This window comes from Astatotilapia calliptera, chromosome 11, assembly GCF_900246225.1.
Source record: "Astatotilapia calliptera chromosome 11, fAstCal1.2, whole genome shotgun sequence".
NCBI lineage: Eukaryota > Metazoa > Chordata > Actinopteri > Cichliformes > Cichlidae > Astatotilapia > Astatotilapia calliptera.
In genome coordinates this window covers 21,048,077-21,063,959 of record NC_039312.1, presented here as the reverse complement: position 1 = coordinate 21,063,959, position 15,883 = coordinate 21,048,077, and the positions used below count along the sequence as shown (strand labels likewise).

Below are 15,883 nucleotides of genomic sequence, written 5' to 3'. Positions count from 1 at the left end.
TCGTATTTTAGCCACACAGTGTGCAAAAATACAAAATGCTCCAAAACGCATACTGTAATATCTGTTTTTAACTGCAGTGGAAATCAGGTCAGAGAGGGAAGAAAAAGAGAGAGAGAGAGAGAGAGAGAGAGCGGGAGTGACAGAGAGGTAGAGCCTGCGAGACAGACACCGCTCTCGCAGTTTCCCATCCATAATGAACACCGTCCTACCCCGGCCCCGGTGCAGCGCACAATCCCTCACTGGAGCGACCGGAGGGAGACTGGGATGAGACAAAGGGGAATGGCCACATTAATTACATACACTCTCTAGGCGGGAGCTATCACCGGAGGCTAACGCAGGAGCCGACAGAGAGATGGAGCGACAGAGAAAGATAGAGGAATGGAGATGATAATGCTTACGGAGTACCCTATGTGTCTCCAGCGAGAGGGAGTGTTTGTCCTTAGCAGCAAGACGCCTGCCGGCTGCTGAGTTATGTCAGTGTTACTAATGGGAGCTGAACCTCCAATCACACAAACGCACACTGATGCGAGGCCACTTTTGTGTGTGTGTGTGTGTGTGTGTGTGTGTGTGTGTGTGTGTGTGTGTGTGTGTAAATTGGATGACAGAGTCTGTATGTTTGCTACAACAGGAATGTACATGGAAGCTTGTGTGTATTGTTACATAAGTGTTAAGTGTGATTTATCTGGGGATGTTTATGTGTGTGTATTTATGTCTGTTGATGTGCACTTACCCCTGGTAGTGTTTTCTGCTCATGAAGAGCGCTCTGGGCTTTCAGCGCAGACTCTCTCGCACAGTACGTCAGAAACGCACATCCTGTCAGACAGAAAGAGGCAGAGAACGAGAAAGAGAGAGGGAGAGAGTAATGGTAGAAAAGGTCAGGGTACGGCTCTAATATTTGTCATCCTCTATCTCTGTCTTTGTCAGCCGGGTCTCAGAGCAAAACGTGAAATAGTCACCAAAAAAAGTAATGTATTTGTTCATGTTCACGGACACAAATTGTCATTGTTTTTCAAGACAGTTGGCACAACTTTGAAGGTAATGTTTTTTTAATAGGAGGTATATTTCATGTCTGCAGCCCCGAGTCTGGACCGGGGCTTTGTCACCCTGGCAACCAAGACAACAGGGCGATGTGATGCACTTTAACCCAAACCTTGATCTTTCTCTAAACATAATCAATTCGGCTTTTAAAGACAATTAATAATGTATGACACAAATTAACTGTAAATATCTGTCTCGTTTCTGACTTAAACTGTGATCTCTGGTATAAGCGGGGAAATGATTCCCTCTGCCACAAACCCCTTCAGTCTCCGAATGTGGACAAATCACTACACATGACACCAAACAGATTAAAAACAAAAAATGTGTGCAAGACATGAAGAAATGAAACATTGGTGTCCAGGAACATGAATAAATACATTAACGATTATGACTACTTCACCACTGCCTTGAGACTGTATTGTTATATTGCACCCCCCCACACACACAAACATACACACACACACTCTCCGTCATCATCCATTTAAATCTTTTAAATGTTGTCTTTTCTAATACCTTTCCTGATTACTTGTCATCATATATTCTGGATATACGCGTGAAGATTAAAATATTGATATATAATCATGCATTGTACGGTAACTATGCTCCCTAATGATGTTACTCTAGAGCAGAAGAGGACACTCCACGGCACGGCACATCTCAGTACGGCACGCCACGAGTCAGCACACATGACAGCACCACAGACGTGTGCGTGGGGCTAACAAGGCCTTGCAGGCTTGCCACTGTCAGGTTCTTGCCCTATACCAACCACTATGCATGCCTCACGATCACTCCAGATACACTCCCTCTGTTTTCCTACGTGTTGTACCTGTGTCTGTGTGTGTGAGGGAAGGGTGGGTAGTAGAGCTGGCTGCCCAGAGCTGTTTACTACACCTGTCACCAGCACTAAGACAACAAGATTAGCAGCAGGTTAGCATCCCAGTGACATCTCAGACGGGCTCATGTAGATTCAGATTAGAGAAATGAAGTTAACATTCACGGAGTGCGCATCTCGGGATTTAATGGTGCCATGAGATTAAAAACAAAAAGAAAAAAGAAATACAAAGAATGATAAGACACACACCTGACATGGCACTCGGATCAGTACATGGCACACACACACATAGACACACATGCATCTTATGGTCCATCTCATTGCTTTTAAGAGCGGCTTACTGTGGCTGTGGGGAATCTCAAAACAACAGATTCTTTCCCTTGTGTCACCCTAGCTTACAGCCCCATTACACTGATTGGAGCATACAGTCTAATCTGGCTCATAACACAAAGGACCCCAGGTCAGTGTGTGTGTGTGTGTGCATGTGTGTGCCTGAATGGGTTTTGCTACAGTAGAAAGTTATTTTTCATTCATGGCATCTATCAGGAGATCCTTATTTCCACTCTTTATCATATATTATAAAACTTTTTATCACATTCTTTTTCCGCCTGTGGAGCACAAGCTTTACAAATTGGAGTAAATTTTTAAATACATTAGGCACCCGATTGTTTTATGAAGCATGCTGCTGCAAAACAGCGAGTTCGCTCGCAGTGTACGGGCAGTAACTGAGTTTGCTTGCTCGTCTTCGGGATCTCATGCCTGAACTCAAAATGAAGACACGAAGGCACTGTGACAGTTTCCATGGATACATGTGACATACACGCAGAAATATTTTCACTCATCTATCTGCCTCTGTGTCGCACATCTATCAAGCACCGGAGGCATCTTTTTAACTCTGGGTTACGAAGGCAGATCCTACCTTTGTGCATGCCAGTGTATTTGTCCTTAATCACAGTTAGCTCATAGATCTTGCCGAACTGCTCAAAGATAGGCTTGAGGTCCTTCTCCTCCAGATTACGGGGAATCTGCCCCACAAACAACTTGATGGCATCAGCCTCCTTCATCGGGACAAAGTGGAGAGGACAACTGGGTACTGCAGGGCTCAGGGGCAAACAGATCGGGAGCAGCTATCCCTGGAGAGGAGCGACTGATGCTGGAGGAGTCTTTGGGACATAGCCAGAAACATGGGAGAGGAAAAGAAAACAATTGAAAAATAACTATTATTATCCTTAGAATATTTATTTATATAATAATAATTCATTTTCACAGATTTATATTACAGTAGGATACTTTCCTTGGTTATTTTACCCTATAAAACATTTATCACATGTGTTATAGTATTAGCCAAATTGCAATTGTAATTTTGTAAAAAGATTATAAATTCCAGATCAAATGTCTTCATGAATATATTTAATAATAAAATACATGCATCCATTACGTTAAAGAAAAAGAAACTATAGATAATTTGTGTATTTAGTGCCCACGCTGATGACAAAGGGCCCCAGTTGCTTCCGGTAAAACAATTATGCAAATGTTAATTAGCCAATCAAAAAACAATAATAGCACTTTTTGCTCCAATTAAAAATATATGAAAAGAAAATATGTATGCAGATGCGTTACCTTTCCGTGGATAAACGGCGTTCAGGATCCGCTACACATAAAAAAAAGAAGAGGAAACAGTGTGACTGGGGATAAAACATTGCAATAGAGCGGTTTCTTTGTTTAGCCAGCTGTAGGTTACAGCATACACACGGATGTCATGGGGCTCCCTTGCTCTTTGTCCGATCACCCCCCCCCCCCCCCCCCCTCCTCAATGTACACACACACACACGCACACACATATATATAAATATATTTATATATACTCTCGTCATAACAAAACAAGACGTGGGAATATACAGGCTGCACACGTCAAAGCTCTTACCGTTTGTACTGTACGGCCGTGCAGAGTGTTTCCTGAGCAGATCAGAAATTAAAGAGGGATGCTCAGTCGGGTTGTTGTCCTCACACCGCGCTCTATCTCTCCGTGCGGTCCGCCTTCTTCCCCTCTCTGGATGCTCCCCGCTCTTTGTGCCTGCCGTGCTGTGTGTGTGTTTGTGTTTATCCTCCTCCTCTCTCCTCGGTGTGTAATACTATAGATTCGCCTTTTGTTTTTACAAAAACAAAAAACAAAAATCCACAAAAAATCCCGGTGTTCCCGGTCTTCGGGTGTGGAAGTGACGGAGAAGAAGTCCTGGCGGCAGGTGAGCTCGAACACCACCGCTTTCTGCACTTAGTCCCAACCTCTCAGGGTTTACAAATCCAGAGTTATCACTTTCACCACTCTCAAGTCCTGTTATATTATAACAAAGTGATAATGGACAAAGCAGCTTCTAGAATTTGGCTAGCTTAAAACTGTTGAAACTTGATCGGTCACTCGTAACGGGATCTTTCAGCCTTGTCGTTATTGTTCTAACCGTTAATCGGGAGCTGCTCTTACTATTTTCTGTTTCTTGTAGCGACCGGCCCGTCCGACGGTTCTATGGCTTTTAACGTCCTAAAGCTACCGGTGTCTCTCTACTCTCTGTCTCCCCCTCCCCCTCCTATCTCCAAAGCGGTTGCTAGCGCGTGACGTCAGCCGCGGGGACGGTCAATAACAATCCTCTCGTACACACACGAAAAATAAAAATATAAATCCAGATTAAACGTCTCGGTAATCTTTTCAAGCTTTACTCAATAACTTGTGGATGTGTGTTCAGTATTTAAAACAAAAAGATTGTTTTAGCATTTTTAGCGCCGTGTTATCTTAGCGACTAGTTCCAGGTGACCGCTTTAAAGACGATGCCTAGCCAACTCTGTGCGCGGAGCCGCCTATTGTTCTCGCCGCGAGCCCTGGCCTTGGTGCTGAAACGATGCTTCTTGACGTGAAGCCGAAGCGCGCCGCCGTCGTCGAGCACGCAGTCACGACTACTACAGCTGTTCACGCCCGAGCCCGAAATTCACGCTCACACCCACACAGAGTGAAATGTGTGACAGAGGGAAGAGAAATAGCTCGAGGTTGGAGTTGGCCTACTTTACAGCCTGTATTTTGGAAAACCGGCAGACACTGGGCTATTTAACTGTGATATCCCCCAAAACCCCAAACTTCCAGAGTTATCGATAACAGCACGCTCCTTATTCACATCTTTGAATTGAAAGCCAGTGTGCATGCCCGGACCCTTTAAAGGAGAGAGAGATTGAGGGAACAGAGTCATAAGGTTCATGGTAATTTACTCCCAAAGGTCACCATCTGCCTGTCTTGCATCGTGCCCTCTGTGAGCCACATTCATCCAACATATATACCCCGCCCACGCAGGCTTGCATGAAAACCCCGGTGTAAAGGGCTGTAGCCCTCTGGAACTCATAGGTCTTCCTTGCAAAAAGAAAAAGAATGAGAAGAAGAGAGTACATCCTGATTTTGCCTCTGTTCCTTCATAGTTGAGCTAAAGCATTATGAATGCTCTACCTTGCACTTGTTTGAAAACTGCTCCAAACTGTTACATTACCACTGGATTGGAAAATCTTTAGCTATGTTGGAGGACATAGAGAACACTTCCCCCCTAAATTAGTGGGAACTGGGGGCATGGTCAATCTGAGGGAGTTTACATTCCACAATTTAAAACATACAATCACCAGCCAGTTTGTTCCACTGTTGGTTAACACAAATATTTAATCAGCATCTACATGGCAGCGACTAAATACCTTTTCTGGCATGTAGTGAACATTTTAGTTAGTCAAATTGAAATGGCTACTACAGAAGAGCACAGTGGATGCTCTTGTCAGTGAAGAACAGGAAACTGAGGCTACAATTCACACGGAAAACTTGACAAGAGGAGACTAGGAAAATGTTGCCTTCTCTGATCAGTCTTGGTTTCTGTTGTGACATTTGGATCACAAGGTGAGAATTTGACATAAACAACATAAAAGCATGGATTCATCATGCCAGTTCAGACTACTGGTGGTGGTGTAATGGCATGGAGAATATTTTCATGGCACATTTTAGGTACTTTGGTACCAACTGAGCATCGTTTAAATGCCACAGCCTGCCTGCTGTTGTGTCCGTCCCTTAATTACCACAATGTAGCCACCTTCTGATTTATGCTTCCAGCAAGATAACACGCCATGTCACAAAACTCAGATCATCTCAAACCGGTTTTTTGAACATGACAGTTAGTTTCACTAAAATTTCCTCCACAGTCACCAATCTCAATCCAATAGAGTATCTTTAAGATGAGGTAGAATGGGAGATTCACATTATGGATGTGCGGCCAACAAATCTGCAGCGTGTATGATGCGACCATGTAAATATGGACCAAACTGTTTCCACTGCCTGGTTGAATCTATGTATTGAAGAACTGAGGCAGTGCTGAAGCCAAAATGGGGTCCGAGCCCATTATATCGTCCATGGGAGGTAAAAGTATACATTTACATCACAAATTTCTATGTGAAATTATCACTTCTCCACCAAAAAGTTCTGAAATTATTAGAAGTTACTCGGGCTGACATTTCCAGAATTGCTGATACGGAATCAGGAAACTACACCGGCTTAAGCAATATTTAAGTTTAATGAAGGTCCTATAGTTTTTAGCATCCACTCTCTTCTTTCCTGGTTTGATTTTGCCTTATTGATAGTCCTACTCATTACACAAGCTCGTCCACTCCTAGATTTTCATCTCAGACAGCAGCTGACCTTGGCAGGGTTTCCTTAAAGACACTTCCTATCTGAAACATCACATTACACACACACACACTCACTCAAGATTTTATAAAGAGTATAATAAATAAATATGTAAATAATAATCTTTGTGTGTTTCCATGATTTTTCTGCCTTGTAATACTAATTGTACTACAGCACATATATGATTAGAGTGTCATTTGTGTTATGTTGGTCAGATGTTTATTATTATTATTGTCATTACACAAAAATTGGAATTTAAGACTCATCTAGGGTGAAAAGTGAAATAAAACACTCGTGTTCATTCAATATTTCGACCACAGCATACATTTTATAAAAAAACCTCTTTATTTCTTTATCCATAGATGACTCACTGTGGAAGACAGCTAGGCCTGACTAAGTTGTGTAAGAGACTCAATAGCGCCACTGTTTGGACAAAAGTGGCAAATTCACCCTTGTTCAGTGGACCAAAAAGAAACACACACGCCTTGATTTCTCTGTAATTTCCGTTTTATTTAAAATGAAGCTTCAAGGTAATAACTCTTCCACGCTGTTTCCTGTTTTTGCATCATAAAATTGTCTGTATACTGAAAATAACAATCTGATAATCTCTTGTGGTAACAAAAAAATTGCTACAGCTCCTCAAAACAGCAAATAAATTACATGTTCTTTAGATAATAGATAAATTACTATCCTTTTTATGTTTATATATAAAATCTAATTTCTACTACAAGGGATAAGAGACAAGAATGACACATTCAAAGCCACATATGCAAAACTCACAACCACACACACACACACACACACACACACACACACACACACACACACACACACACACACACACACACGCAATTTAAGAGCAAAAACGTTGATTCTTTCTTCAAATGCAACATAAAATAGTTATGTGACAGTTAGATGTGAATAAATGGATTCTATAACAACACTTCTGATAACTCTACTCAGTTATAAACATAAGCACCGACTATCTTCAGAGAAATTATAGACATTAAAACATATCTCACAAATATACAGACTCCCCACCCTTGACTGGGTGTCAGTATATGTCAGAGTGGGAGGTGAAAAAGAAAATGGGAGCAAATTAAAAACAATCAAGGCCAGAGAAAGAGCATTAAACAGTACACACACACATATACAGAGGCTGCCACTTCGATATGCATTATTTATGTTTCAGGTCAAAGCAGGATCATTGCTTATGATCCAATCATATCTAGAAGCCTACATGTAAGAAAGCAACTTTTTCAGTCCCCTTAAGGTTTCCTATTATGACTTCACCTGATTTCACTAGACAGATTCAACATTCCCTCCCAAAAAGGTAATGACATAAAGATATTTTTAATAGCTTAATCATAACAATTGCAAAATCAATCATTTAGTAATTACTATTGGTTAAAGGCCACCTTCTGTATTGTCTATTAAACATATATGATCACTGGCTTTTGTTCAGCAAGATTATGCAGAAACTATGAAGCTGACTTTATGATATTGTTAAGAACTTGTCAAATTTTGGGGAGAATTTAGGTCACTTTATTTATAACTGTTAAAAATAAAGAAATCAGTTGACAGAGGATGCACACTCTGAATGTCCTTCTGGTTTGTACCGAAAGGAAATGTCATGAAAAGTACAAAACCACCAATGACTGACCAAAGAAAGCAGCAAATGCTAAAATGGATGCTAATATTATACATAGCTAACAAATAATTAAAAAAAAAAGATTAATTCAGTCAAAACCCTGAGGCTTCAGAATGGTCTAAACATTGATTTAAGGCAGATTTTTTACTCTCTGCTCTGTATGAGGTCATTGGAAGGAGATATCCTTAATATGTTCATTGTAGGCACACAGCAGGTGAAGTCCCACCCACCTGCTGTTCATGCTTGTGTTTGCACGCGGCAGCCAATCAGAAGAACGTTGGCTTAAAGGGAGAGTGGAGCGAAACCAGCGGGCTGAAGCTGGTCCTTTAGGACTGTCAGCGTCCTACTGTCAACACTACTCTTGCTTAAGTAATGCCCTGCTGTTTATATTTTAGTGGCAAGTTAAGGTTTACATAATATCTTGAGTATGCCTAATGCATAGTTGGGAAGTGAGACTAACAATGTGATATGATACGCTTGGTTCTTGGTCAAGAAGACAATTCTACAGCAACAGCTGTCCTGTCAGTTTGTTCTTTGATATATATTTATAAAATTAAAAAAACAAACAAAGAAACAAAAAAAAAAACCATTTGCAATTACAAATCTTTATAGCTAGGTTTGAATTTAAACAAAAATTTCTTTGTGGGCAACCTTTGTTGTGACTGTCCCATGTCAGCTGACCTTCTTGTTCGGGAAGAGTCTCATCTCTGTCTTCCCACCCTGTTATATTTGGTCACTAACTCTTATGCCCACCCCAATCCTTTGGTTCATCTGTCCAAATACTGAGAGGACACTTGAGGAAATATTTTTGGCAAAGAGAAAAAAATAGATAAAATATGTAAATAAAATCCTTCTAGTCTGGGAGGGTTTTTTCCACTGTAGCTCAGTGGGGCACTTGATAACAGATCTATTCCAGTAGATCTTAGCACACATGGTAATCATTCGTTTAGCACGTAATTAGTGGTATGCATGTCTGCTTGAAGATCCCGTAGATTAGGAGGAATCTTTAAATTGTTAAATTTGCTGCTGAAACACAGCTGTGTCCTCCTTTCTTTACAACCTGTAAGTCACAGAAATGAGTCTCCGAGAGTGAAAATAAGGACAATGAAATTCAATTAAACTGTGTGTGGGAAATCAGCAAACTGTTAAAGCTAACACACATAGTATATTGAAGCAAACTCAGAGGAAGGTGCAGGTTTAAGCGACTGGTACTGATAAGAGGAACTTTCACAGTGTTTTATGTTAAGATTTAGGACAAAAAAGCTAAATGTCATCCAAACGCCTTCACGTGTCTACTCTGGGCTGCTCATTTCTACAGACTTGTCATTTCTGGAGTGATTAGCCCTTTTGACCTAATCCTCCACTACTTGCGCACAGGGGCTGTCTGCCATTGGCTGGTCAGTGTCTCTTGGCACGCTGAGCACTCTGAACACAGGAGGCACAGCAGACTTTCTTGTAGTAGGTGTAGACGCAGAGTCTGGCTTGCACCACCAACTCACACTGTTGACGTACGTCTCTGCAGTTTTCATCTGTGAGCAGACAGAAGGACAGAGAGGTTGGCAGGGAGATCAAAACACACTTGATCACAGTTTTGTTGACACACGCACCGACCTGAGACTTGTGGGCTGCAGGGTATTGTGTTGCAGATTTGTTCCTGGACTGGTTTGGTGCTGGAGTCGCATTCATGGCTGTGCTTCTTCTCTGGTGTTAGACATCGAACTTCCCTCATCTGTAAGCCCTTTCCACAAGACTTTGAGCACTGAGAACAAAAACGCAGGCAGGCCAACAGTATAAATATAATCTCCACAAATCTCTGATTTTTAAAAAATATCTCTTCATTGTCCTTTCATCTCTCACCGCGCTCCACTCTGTGGTGAACCACTGTGCCTGACATGCTCCCATCTTGCACTGCTGGACTGATGCAGGCTTGTCCAGCTTAGCGCACTCAGCGTCTGGAACAACAGTAAAATCGTTCCCCATCTTCTGGACACAAATGATGTCTCGTCGCTGAGTTCCATCCCCGCATGGGACGTTACACTGGAAAAAAGACCACAAATCAGTGACATACCCAACCCTAATCAAGAATAAAGCAGCTATAGGACACAAAACACCCAAACTGTTGTGAGACCCAAACTCACAACACAAAATAAGTCTTTAGACACCACTCTCCTACCTGTGTCCAGGGGCTGCTATACCACATAGCTACTGGCACACAGGGGCCTCCGTTACATGCCTTCATCTCTGCTGGTTTGTCCCCAACACAATCTCCTCCTTCTCCACCCTCTCTGACTCCTCCTCTGGTCAGACACACCACTTCTCTCTTTTGCACCCCAGGGCCACACTGCGCTGAACACTGAGCACACAGAGTCAGGGAACATGTTGAGGACCGATGCTAAATGCATGTTTTATTCTTTTGTTGCTGTGAGTACATAAGTAAAATTCATTTATATAGCACCTTTTAAGATAAGAATCTAATACAAGGTGCTTTACAAGGATATTAAAAATACTGCCTGTCTAAATAGATGTGTTTTCAACTGTTTTTTTTTTAAAGCTGAAAAGTTTTTGAAAGCTGAAATGCGTGTGCATTACTTACAGTCTTTAACCAGTCTGTAAAGTACCAGTTGGTCACACAGGGACCCATGTTGCACTCCTCACTTCCCTGTGGACGGGCCCTGGAGCTGCACTCCTTCTCGTTCACCACGTCACCTTGATCGCTGACACAGCGCACACTCCTTGTTCTCTTCCCTACTCCGCAGTCCACCGAGCACTGAGGCAGAAACAGGACAAACATGAGAATATGCAGACAAACCACGAAACAAATCTTCTTTTTCTTCCCAATTATATCTTTTTTTGTAGTATTAATTATAGCTTTTTGAAATGAATGATAGTGTCTTGTTGAGACACTATACTATACAAGTGTCCCGCTTGCTGACAATGTGAGAGGGTCTGTTGTTTCCAGACAAGAACAGAGGCTGTTGCTAGCTGCATACATGTGTTGTGGACTCACCTGGCTCCAGTTAGAGCTGACCTCCCAGTGGGAGCAGAGGCGGAGCTGGCAGGGCTGTGTTAGCACTGGCTGGGTGAGGTCGGCGCAGCGCTGGGGGTGAACCATGGTGGAGCGATCGCCAAAGCTCTGCCTGCACTGAAGCTGCCTCTGCTGGACACCCGGGCCGCAGGATACACTGCACTCCGACCACGAACTTGCCTCCCAGCTGTGACAGAGGAGACAGGATCCACTTAAAAACATTTACAAGTCATTCAAGCAAAGAGACTTTTGTAAGCAGTTAGTTTCCATTCATAATTATGTTATACAGTTTGTGGAATTATCTTTAATTCTTCACAGTAACTCTTAAGCATGGCACAAAATACAGCCAACCCAAACAAATTAACTGCCATGTAGCTACTACTACTTTTTGTATGCAAAAATATGCATAAAATGTCCCTATGTTCAAGTAAAATAAAAAATCTATGCTTTCAAGCCAAGATAAATGAATATCATTTTAAAAATAAGCTGTTAAATAAGATTCAATGTATAAAAAATGCAATATAGAAATTAATTTTCTATATAACCTGTATATGAATAAGTTTATGTATAGGTTGCTCACAATGGAGGGCAGGGGTGTGTGTTACAAGGCTCCTCCTCAGGAACAGGTTTGGCTGCAGAGTCACACTTGCTCTCTGAGACCTCCTCGTCTGTATCACGGCTCACACATACGATGAGTCTATTCTGAGTACCTTAAGAGAGAGAAAGAGATGGACAGATTCTTGTACTTGCTTCCAACAACCAGAGGAGGGAGACACCACCTCATCCAAAGTAATTAAGCAGATGAGAGAATTTTTGGGGTGTAACACGTATGAAGTCCCACAATCAGAAGTCTTACCTTTGCCACAGGATGCAGAACACTCGGTGAGGCCACTTCTCTTCCACACAAATGGCGGCAGGGTGTCCAGTGGCAGGTCGGTGCGAGGGGGGATCCGAGCATTCCTATTGGGCGCAGATCCTCGTGGGCGTGACCGCTCAGGTGTCCACTGGTTCGAAGTTGGGAGCGAAAACACAGAGGAGGAGGACGAGGAGGAGGAAGGGTAAGAATGGACTGAATTGGGAGGAGGAGCAGGAACAGGGTCTTCAACTGAGACGGTGAGAGGACCTGTGAGAGAATGCCAACAAAGATGGACATTAAAGCTCAAATATAAAGGAGAACGTGACTGGGAAACACACAAGAGGCGTTATTAAGAGCGGCGAAAGTCGAAAAACATGTTGAAATGATGGAAATAAGATGAAAACATTAATGATGTCATGACGAGGTCAGCATCTCATGACAGCCAACATATGGATCAGATAGCCTCCCATCTAGGTCATCTACGCACACAAATACACACAAACACACACAAACACACTCGTGAAATAATCCCTCCCATTTGGCCCACAACCGCACCCATCATAAACCATAAAGACGTCAGTCATTCTCCCAGAATCTGCATTACAGTGATGTTTCCTTTAGTAACTTGGAAAGAATGAGTCTGGAGAGCTCCACATTGACACGGTTCAGCTATGTGCTGCACATGACTGCTGGGAAAGCTGCCATCTAGGCTACTGTACACAGCATAGAGAAAATATGGTTGTCAAACAGAAGAGAGGAGGTCAGAAAGCCGGGGTGTCATAGACTTACTGCGAAGGGGTGCCCTCGCTGGCTCTCGCTCCCTTGGTCTCTCCCTGGGTGCCTCTCTGGGCGTCTCCCGCTCTCTCTCCATTAGCCTCTCGGTCTCTCCCTCTTTTTTCTCAACCGGAATGTAATACTCATAGTCAATGCCTGGGTTGTCCTTGTGGAAGATTATCTAAAGAACAAAATGGAGCCAAAGAAGAGGGTGAAAAAAAATGCCTGAAAATCGCATTATTGATTCCCACAGAGAAATGTTCTTGTTACAGGTCAGAGGTCAGAATGAACTGGCAGGAGCTTGATATCATGCTCAAGAACCCACCCCCTACATAATCCTACAGTCTTATATATGAGATATAATCTAGTCAAGGTCATTTAGACTTAATCAGCAGGGGTCTCATTTCAAAAACATTTTGATCTGCTATACTTTGTAACTGATCCTGAGGGCCTTCAGTCACTGCTTTAGTTTGGCGGCGTCACATCTGCTTGCAGAGTGAAATTCATCTGGAAGAGCTAAGAGTCAAAATATGCTTTCTTTAAAAAAACAACAACAAAACAAACTCTGACACCTAATTCCTAGAAGGATGATTTAGAGATTAACTGAAAAGTTCAGATTTAAATATATAGCTGCTGTATCACCATTAATACACCCACGTCATTTAACCTTTTGGTGTTTTATCTGTGTTAAACAAACAAGATCTAAATGTCTGAGTTTTAGGGGTGCGAGACATTTGATTTGGCTGCTTTTGAAAAGAGTCAGAGCTGTTTCCCCTAGCTTTCAGTCTCCGTGCTAGAGTATGCTTTGCTGTCTAGTTGCTCAGTTGGCTCTAGTTGGCTTTTCCTTAACCCCCTTCATTCAAGAGCACAGGATTCATTTCCAAAATACTAAATTACCACCTGGGTCCTAAAGTCAAACAGCTGGCCTTGTGATGGAAAATCGAGTGCTGTCAGAGGCATTTCTGGGATTTTTTTTTTTTTTACAATGAGGTGGCAGGAAATATGAAGTTAAAAATGTAAGGTAAGTTTTCATGCTCATGTGCAGGGCCTTAATAAAGATGTGTTACATGGAAAGGGAGCTCTCTGTGACTGTAAAACATTTAATATTGAATAGCTATTTAACAAATGGTGAAACAAACATTTAGACCTATTACTTAGGTAAGTATTGCTTATTTAAATATAAGTATTATACAAAATTAAATGTATCGTATTATTGGATTACAATTACTGGATTATAATCAGTCATGCACTTACCTTAATTTTGTAAAAGCAGATGATTTAATGACTTTATTAATTCTGTGTAACATTATCTATAATAATATAGCACAATATAGAAAACATGGAGTGGTTTCAGTGCCACTCCATGGCCTCCCTTCGGACAGGTCCCTCAGTGCCTTACTGCCTAAGACACCACTGACTATTTTTCCTAATATTGGAAGGTGTATTTAAAACAGGGATACAACCTGTGACTTAAAAAAAAGAGGACATTTGGGGCCTTTCTCCCCCTCTACTTGGAGTGCCCTTGTGAGTGGAGGAAAAAAAAAAGTTCCTGGAGTGAGGCATTTTAGTTTGTGGTCTGTGTGTTAACTCAAATCTACAGGGTGTGCCAAAAAGTTGATTAATTTATATATTTATTTTGCAACACTGGCAAGGATCTAGAGGGAGCACATATTCTTAATCCATCTAACAAGCATGCAATGAGCTACACGGCATCACAGTGCCGCTGCCATGGTGACAGCGTTTTAATCTTTTTATATCTTACTTTTTGTATCCCGCTAAACCTTAAAAATGCTGGTGATTCTTGGGGAGATCAAACCAGAGCTATTTTCTTTACCTCCTCTGATCCTGATGTTACTGGATGTGAAGCTACACATGACTCCTGATCTTTAATAAGATTTTAGCCCGAGGTTAGCGCTGTTATTATTAAGCCTTGGATAGTTTCAGGTGGCTCAGGATAAGCTTTAGTATATCCTTCTTTATCCTGCCATAATACTGAAATAATTCCGTCTCCTTGGAGGATCTTGACACAGAGCAGAAGAACACAGCTTCGGGCACAAAACAGTGACATGAAGATATATTAGAGAAATATTCTGTACGTATACATGTTTCTCTGAGTAAATCGTAATTTTGTAGTGCTGGTCCATGTGTTCTTTCAGAACTTACATATAGCTGTAGCTGTGTCTTTGTGGGTCCTGGTGCCCAGAGGGACTCGCCCTTTGCTTCCTCCCCCTCCGCCTGTGCTCTAGGCCTGGTGTAGGTGAAGGTAGTGCCCCCTGCTTGATACTCCCCTGGGGGGTCCACAGCCCAACGTCCGTTCACCACGGAAGCTCCTGTTCCACTCCTCATGGCTGGAAAAAGGGAGGAGGGAGTGGGAATGTCAGAAGAACTGGGGTGAATTTTTCTTTTCTTATTAGGACCTTGTTTAGTCTGGTGACTTCTTAGAAAATCCCCCCATATGCTCAAACACATTCCCAAAAAAGACAAACACAGACCCTGGAGTGCTGTGTGGTGAACAAAAAGGAGGCTGACAAGAAACACACGCACACACAGAAATCTACACACTTGACTGATTCTTTATGAGCTCTAACAATGCTAGCTTAGAGTCTGTGAGACCACAAAAATCTCAGGTCTCAGTCAAAGCCAGCACACACACGATCACGGGCCAAATCTCATTCCCAAATCTGCACTATCCTCGCCAGTATTTCACTTTTACTGGAGCTGTAGGCCAGCATTATTCAAGAAACCCTAAACCGAATGTGTGCGTGTGCAACTCAGCTTACCCAGGTAGTTAGGGCTCGCTCGTCTCTCGGTGATGTTGATGAATGTGGCTCCGGGTGGGATGTCCAGGATCTTGTGGTAACCAAGAGGAACCGTGGTATTGTGGAAGCTTCCCGTCACCTTTCGACAGGATGTTTCCCGCCCACCACACACTCCACATTTGTCAATCACAGAGCCGGAGCCCAGCACCCCGTCACAGCCCTCCGTCTGACAGGAGAAGGAGTTGAAAAGAT

The 15,883-nt window shown here is 42.4% G+C and overlaps 2 protein-coding genes across 4 annotated transcripts in view; both read right to left on the bottom strand.

Moving 5' to 3' along the window:
• Nucleotides 1–4,749, bottom strand: part of celf3b (cugbp, Elav-like family member 3b) — a 33,354-nt gene extending 28,605 nt beyond the window's left edge. For all 3 annotated transcript variants that reach the window (XR_003273766.1, XM_026184003.1, XM_026184002.1), the window contains exons 1-4: nt 3,795–4,749; nt 3,491–3,521; nt 2,790–3,033; nt 731–813 (exon numbers count right to left, since the gene is read on the bottom strand). Coding sequence is in view for 2 of the 3 variants with exons in the window: in XM_026184003.1 (XP_026039788.1) it covers nt 731–813; nt 2,790–2,934 (228 nt within the window). In the remaining variant the exon portion in view is untranslated. The remainder of the gene's footprint in view (nt 1–730; nt 814–2,789; nt 3,034–3,490; nt 3,522–3,794) is intronic.
• Nucleotides 4,750–7,082: 2,333 nt separating this feature from the next.
• The window catches only part of adamtsl4 (ADAMTS-like 4), a 35,475-nt gene continuing 26,674 nt past the window's right edge, over nt 7,083–15,883 (bottom strand). The window contains exons 7-17 of the mRNA XM_026184297.1: nt 15,653–15,857; nt 15,036–15,220; nt 12,888–13,053; nt 12,099–12,365; nt 11,823–11,952; nt 11,225–11,429; nt 10,811–10,984; nt 10,391–10,570; nt 10,075–10,254; nt 9,829–9,976; nt 7,083–9,746 (exon numbers count right to left, since the gene is read on the bottom strand). Coding sequence (XP_026040082.1) covers nt 9,616–9,746; nt 9,829–9,976; nt 10,075–10,254; nt 10,391–10,570; nt 10,811–10,984; nt 11,225–11,429; nt 11,823–11,952; nt 12,099–12,365; nt 12,888–13,053; nt 15,036–15,220; nt 15,653–15,857 — 1,971 coding nt within the window. The 3' untranslated portion in view covers nt 7,083–9,615. The remainder of the gene's footprint in view (nt 9,747–9,828; nt 9,977–10,074; nt 10,255–10,390; nt 10,571–10,810; nt 10,985–11,224; nt 11,430–11,822; nt 11,953–12,098; nt 12,366–12,887; nt 13,054–15,035; nt 15,221–15,652; nt 15,858–15,883) is intronic.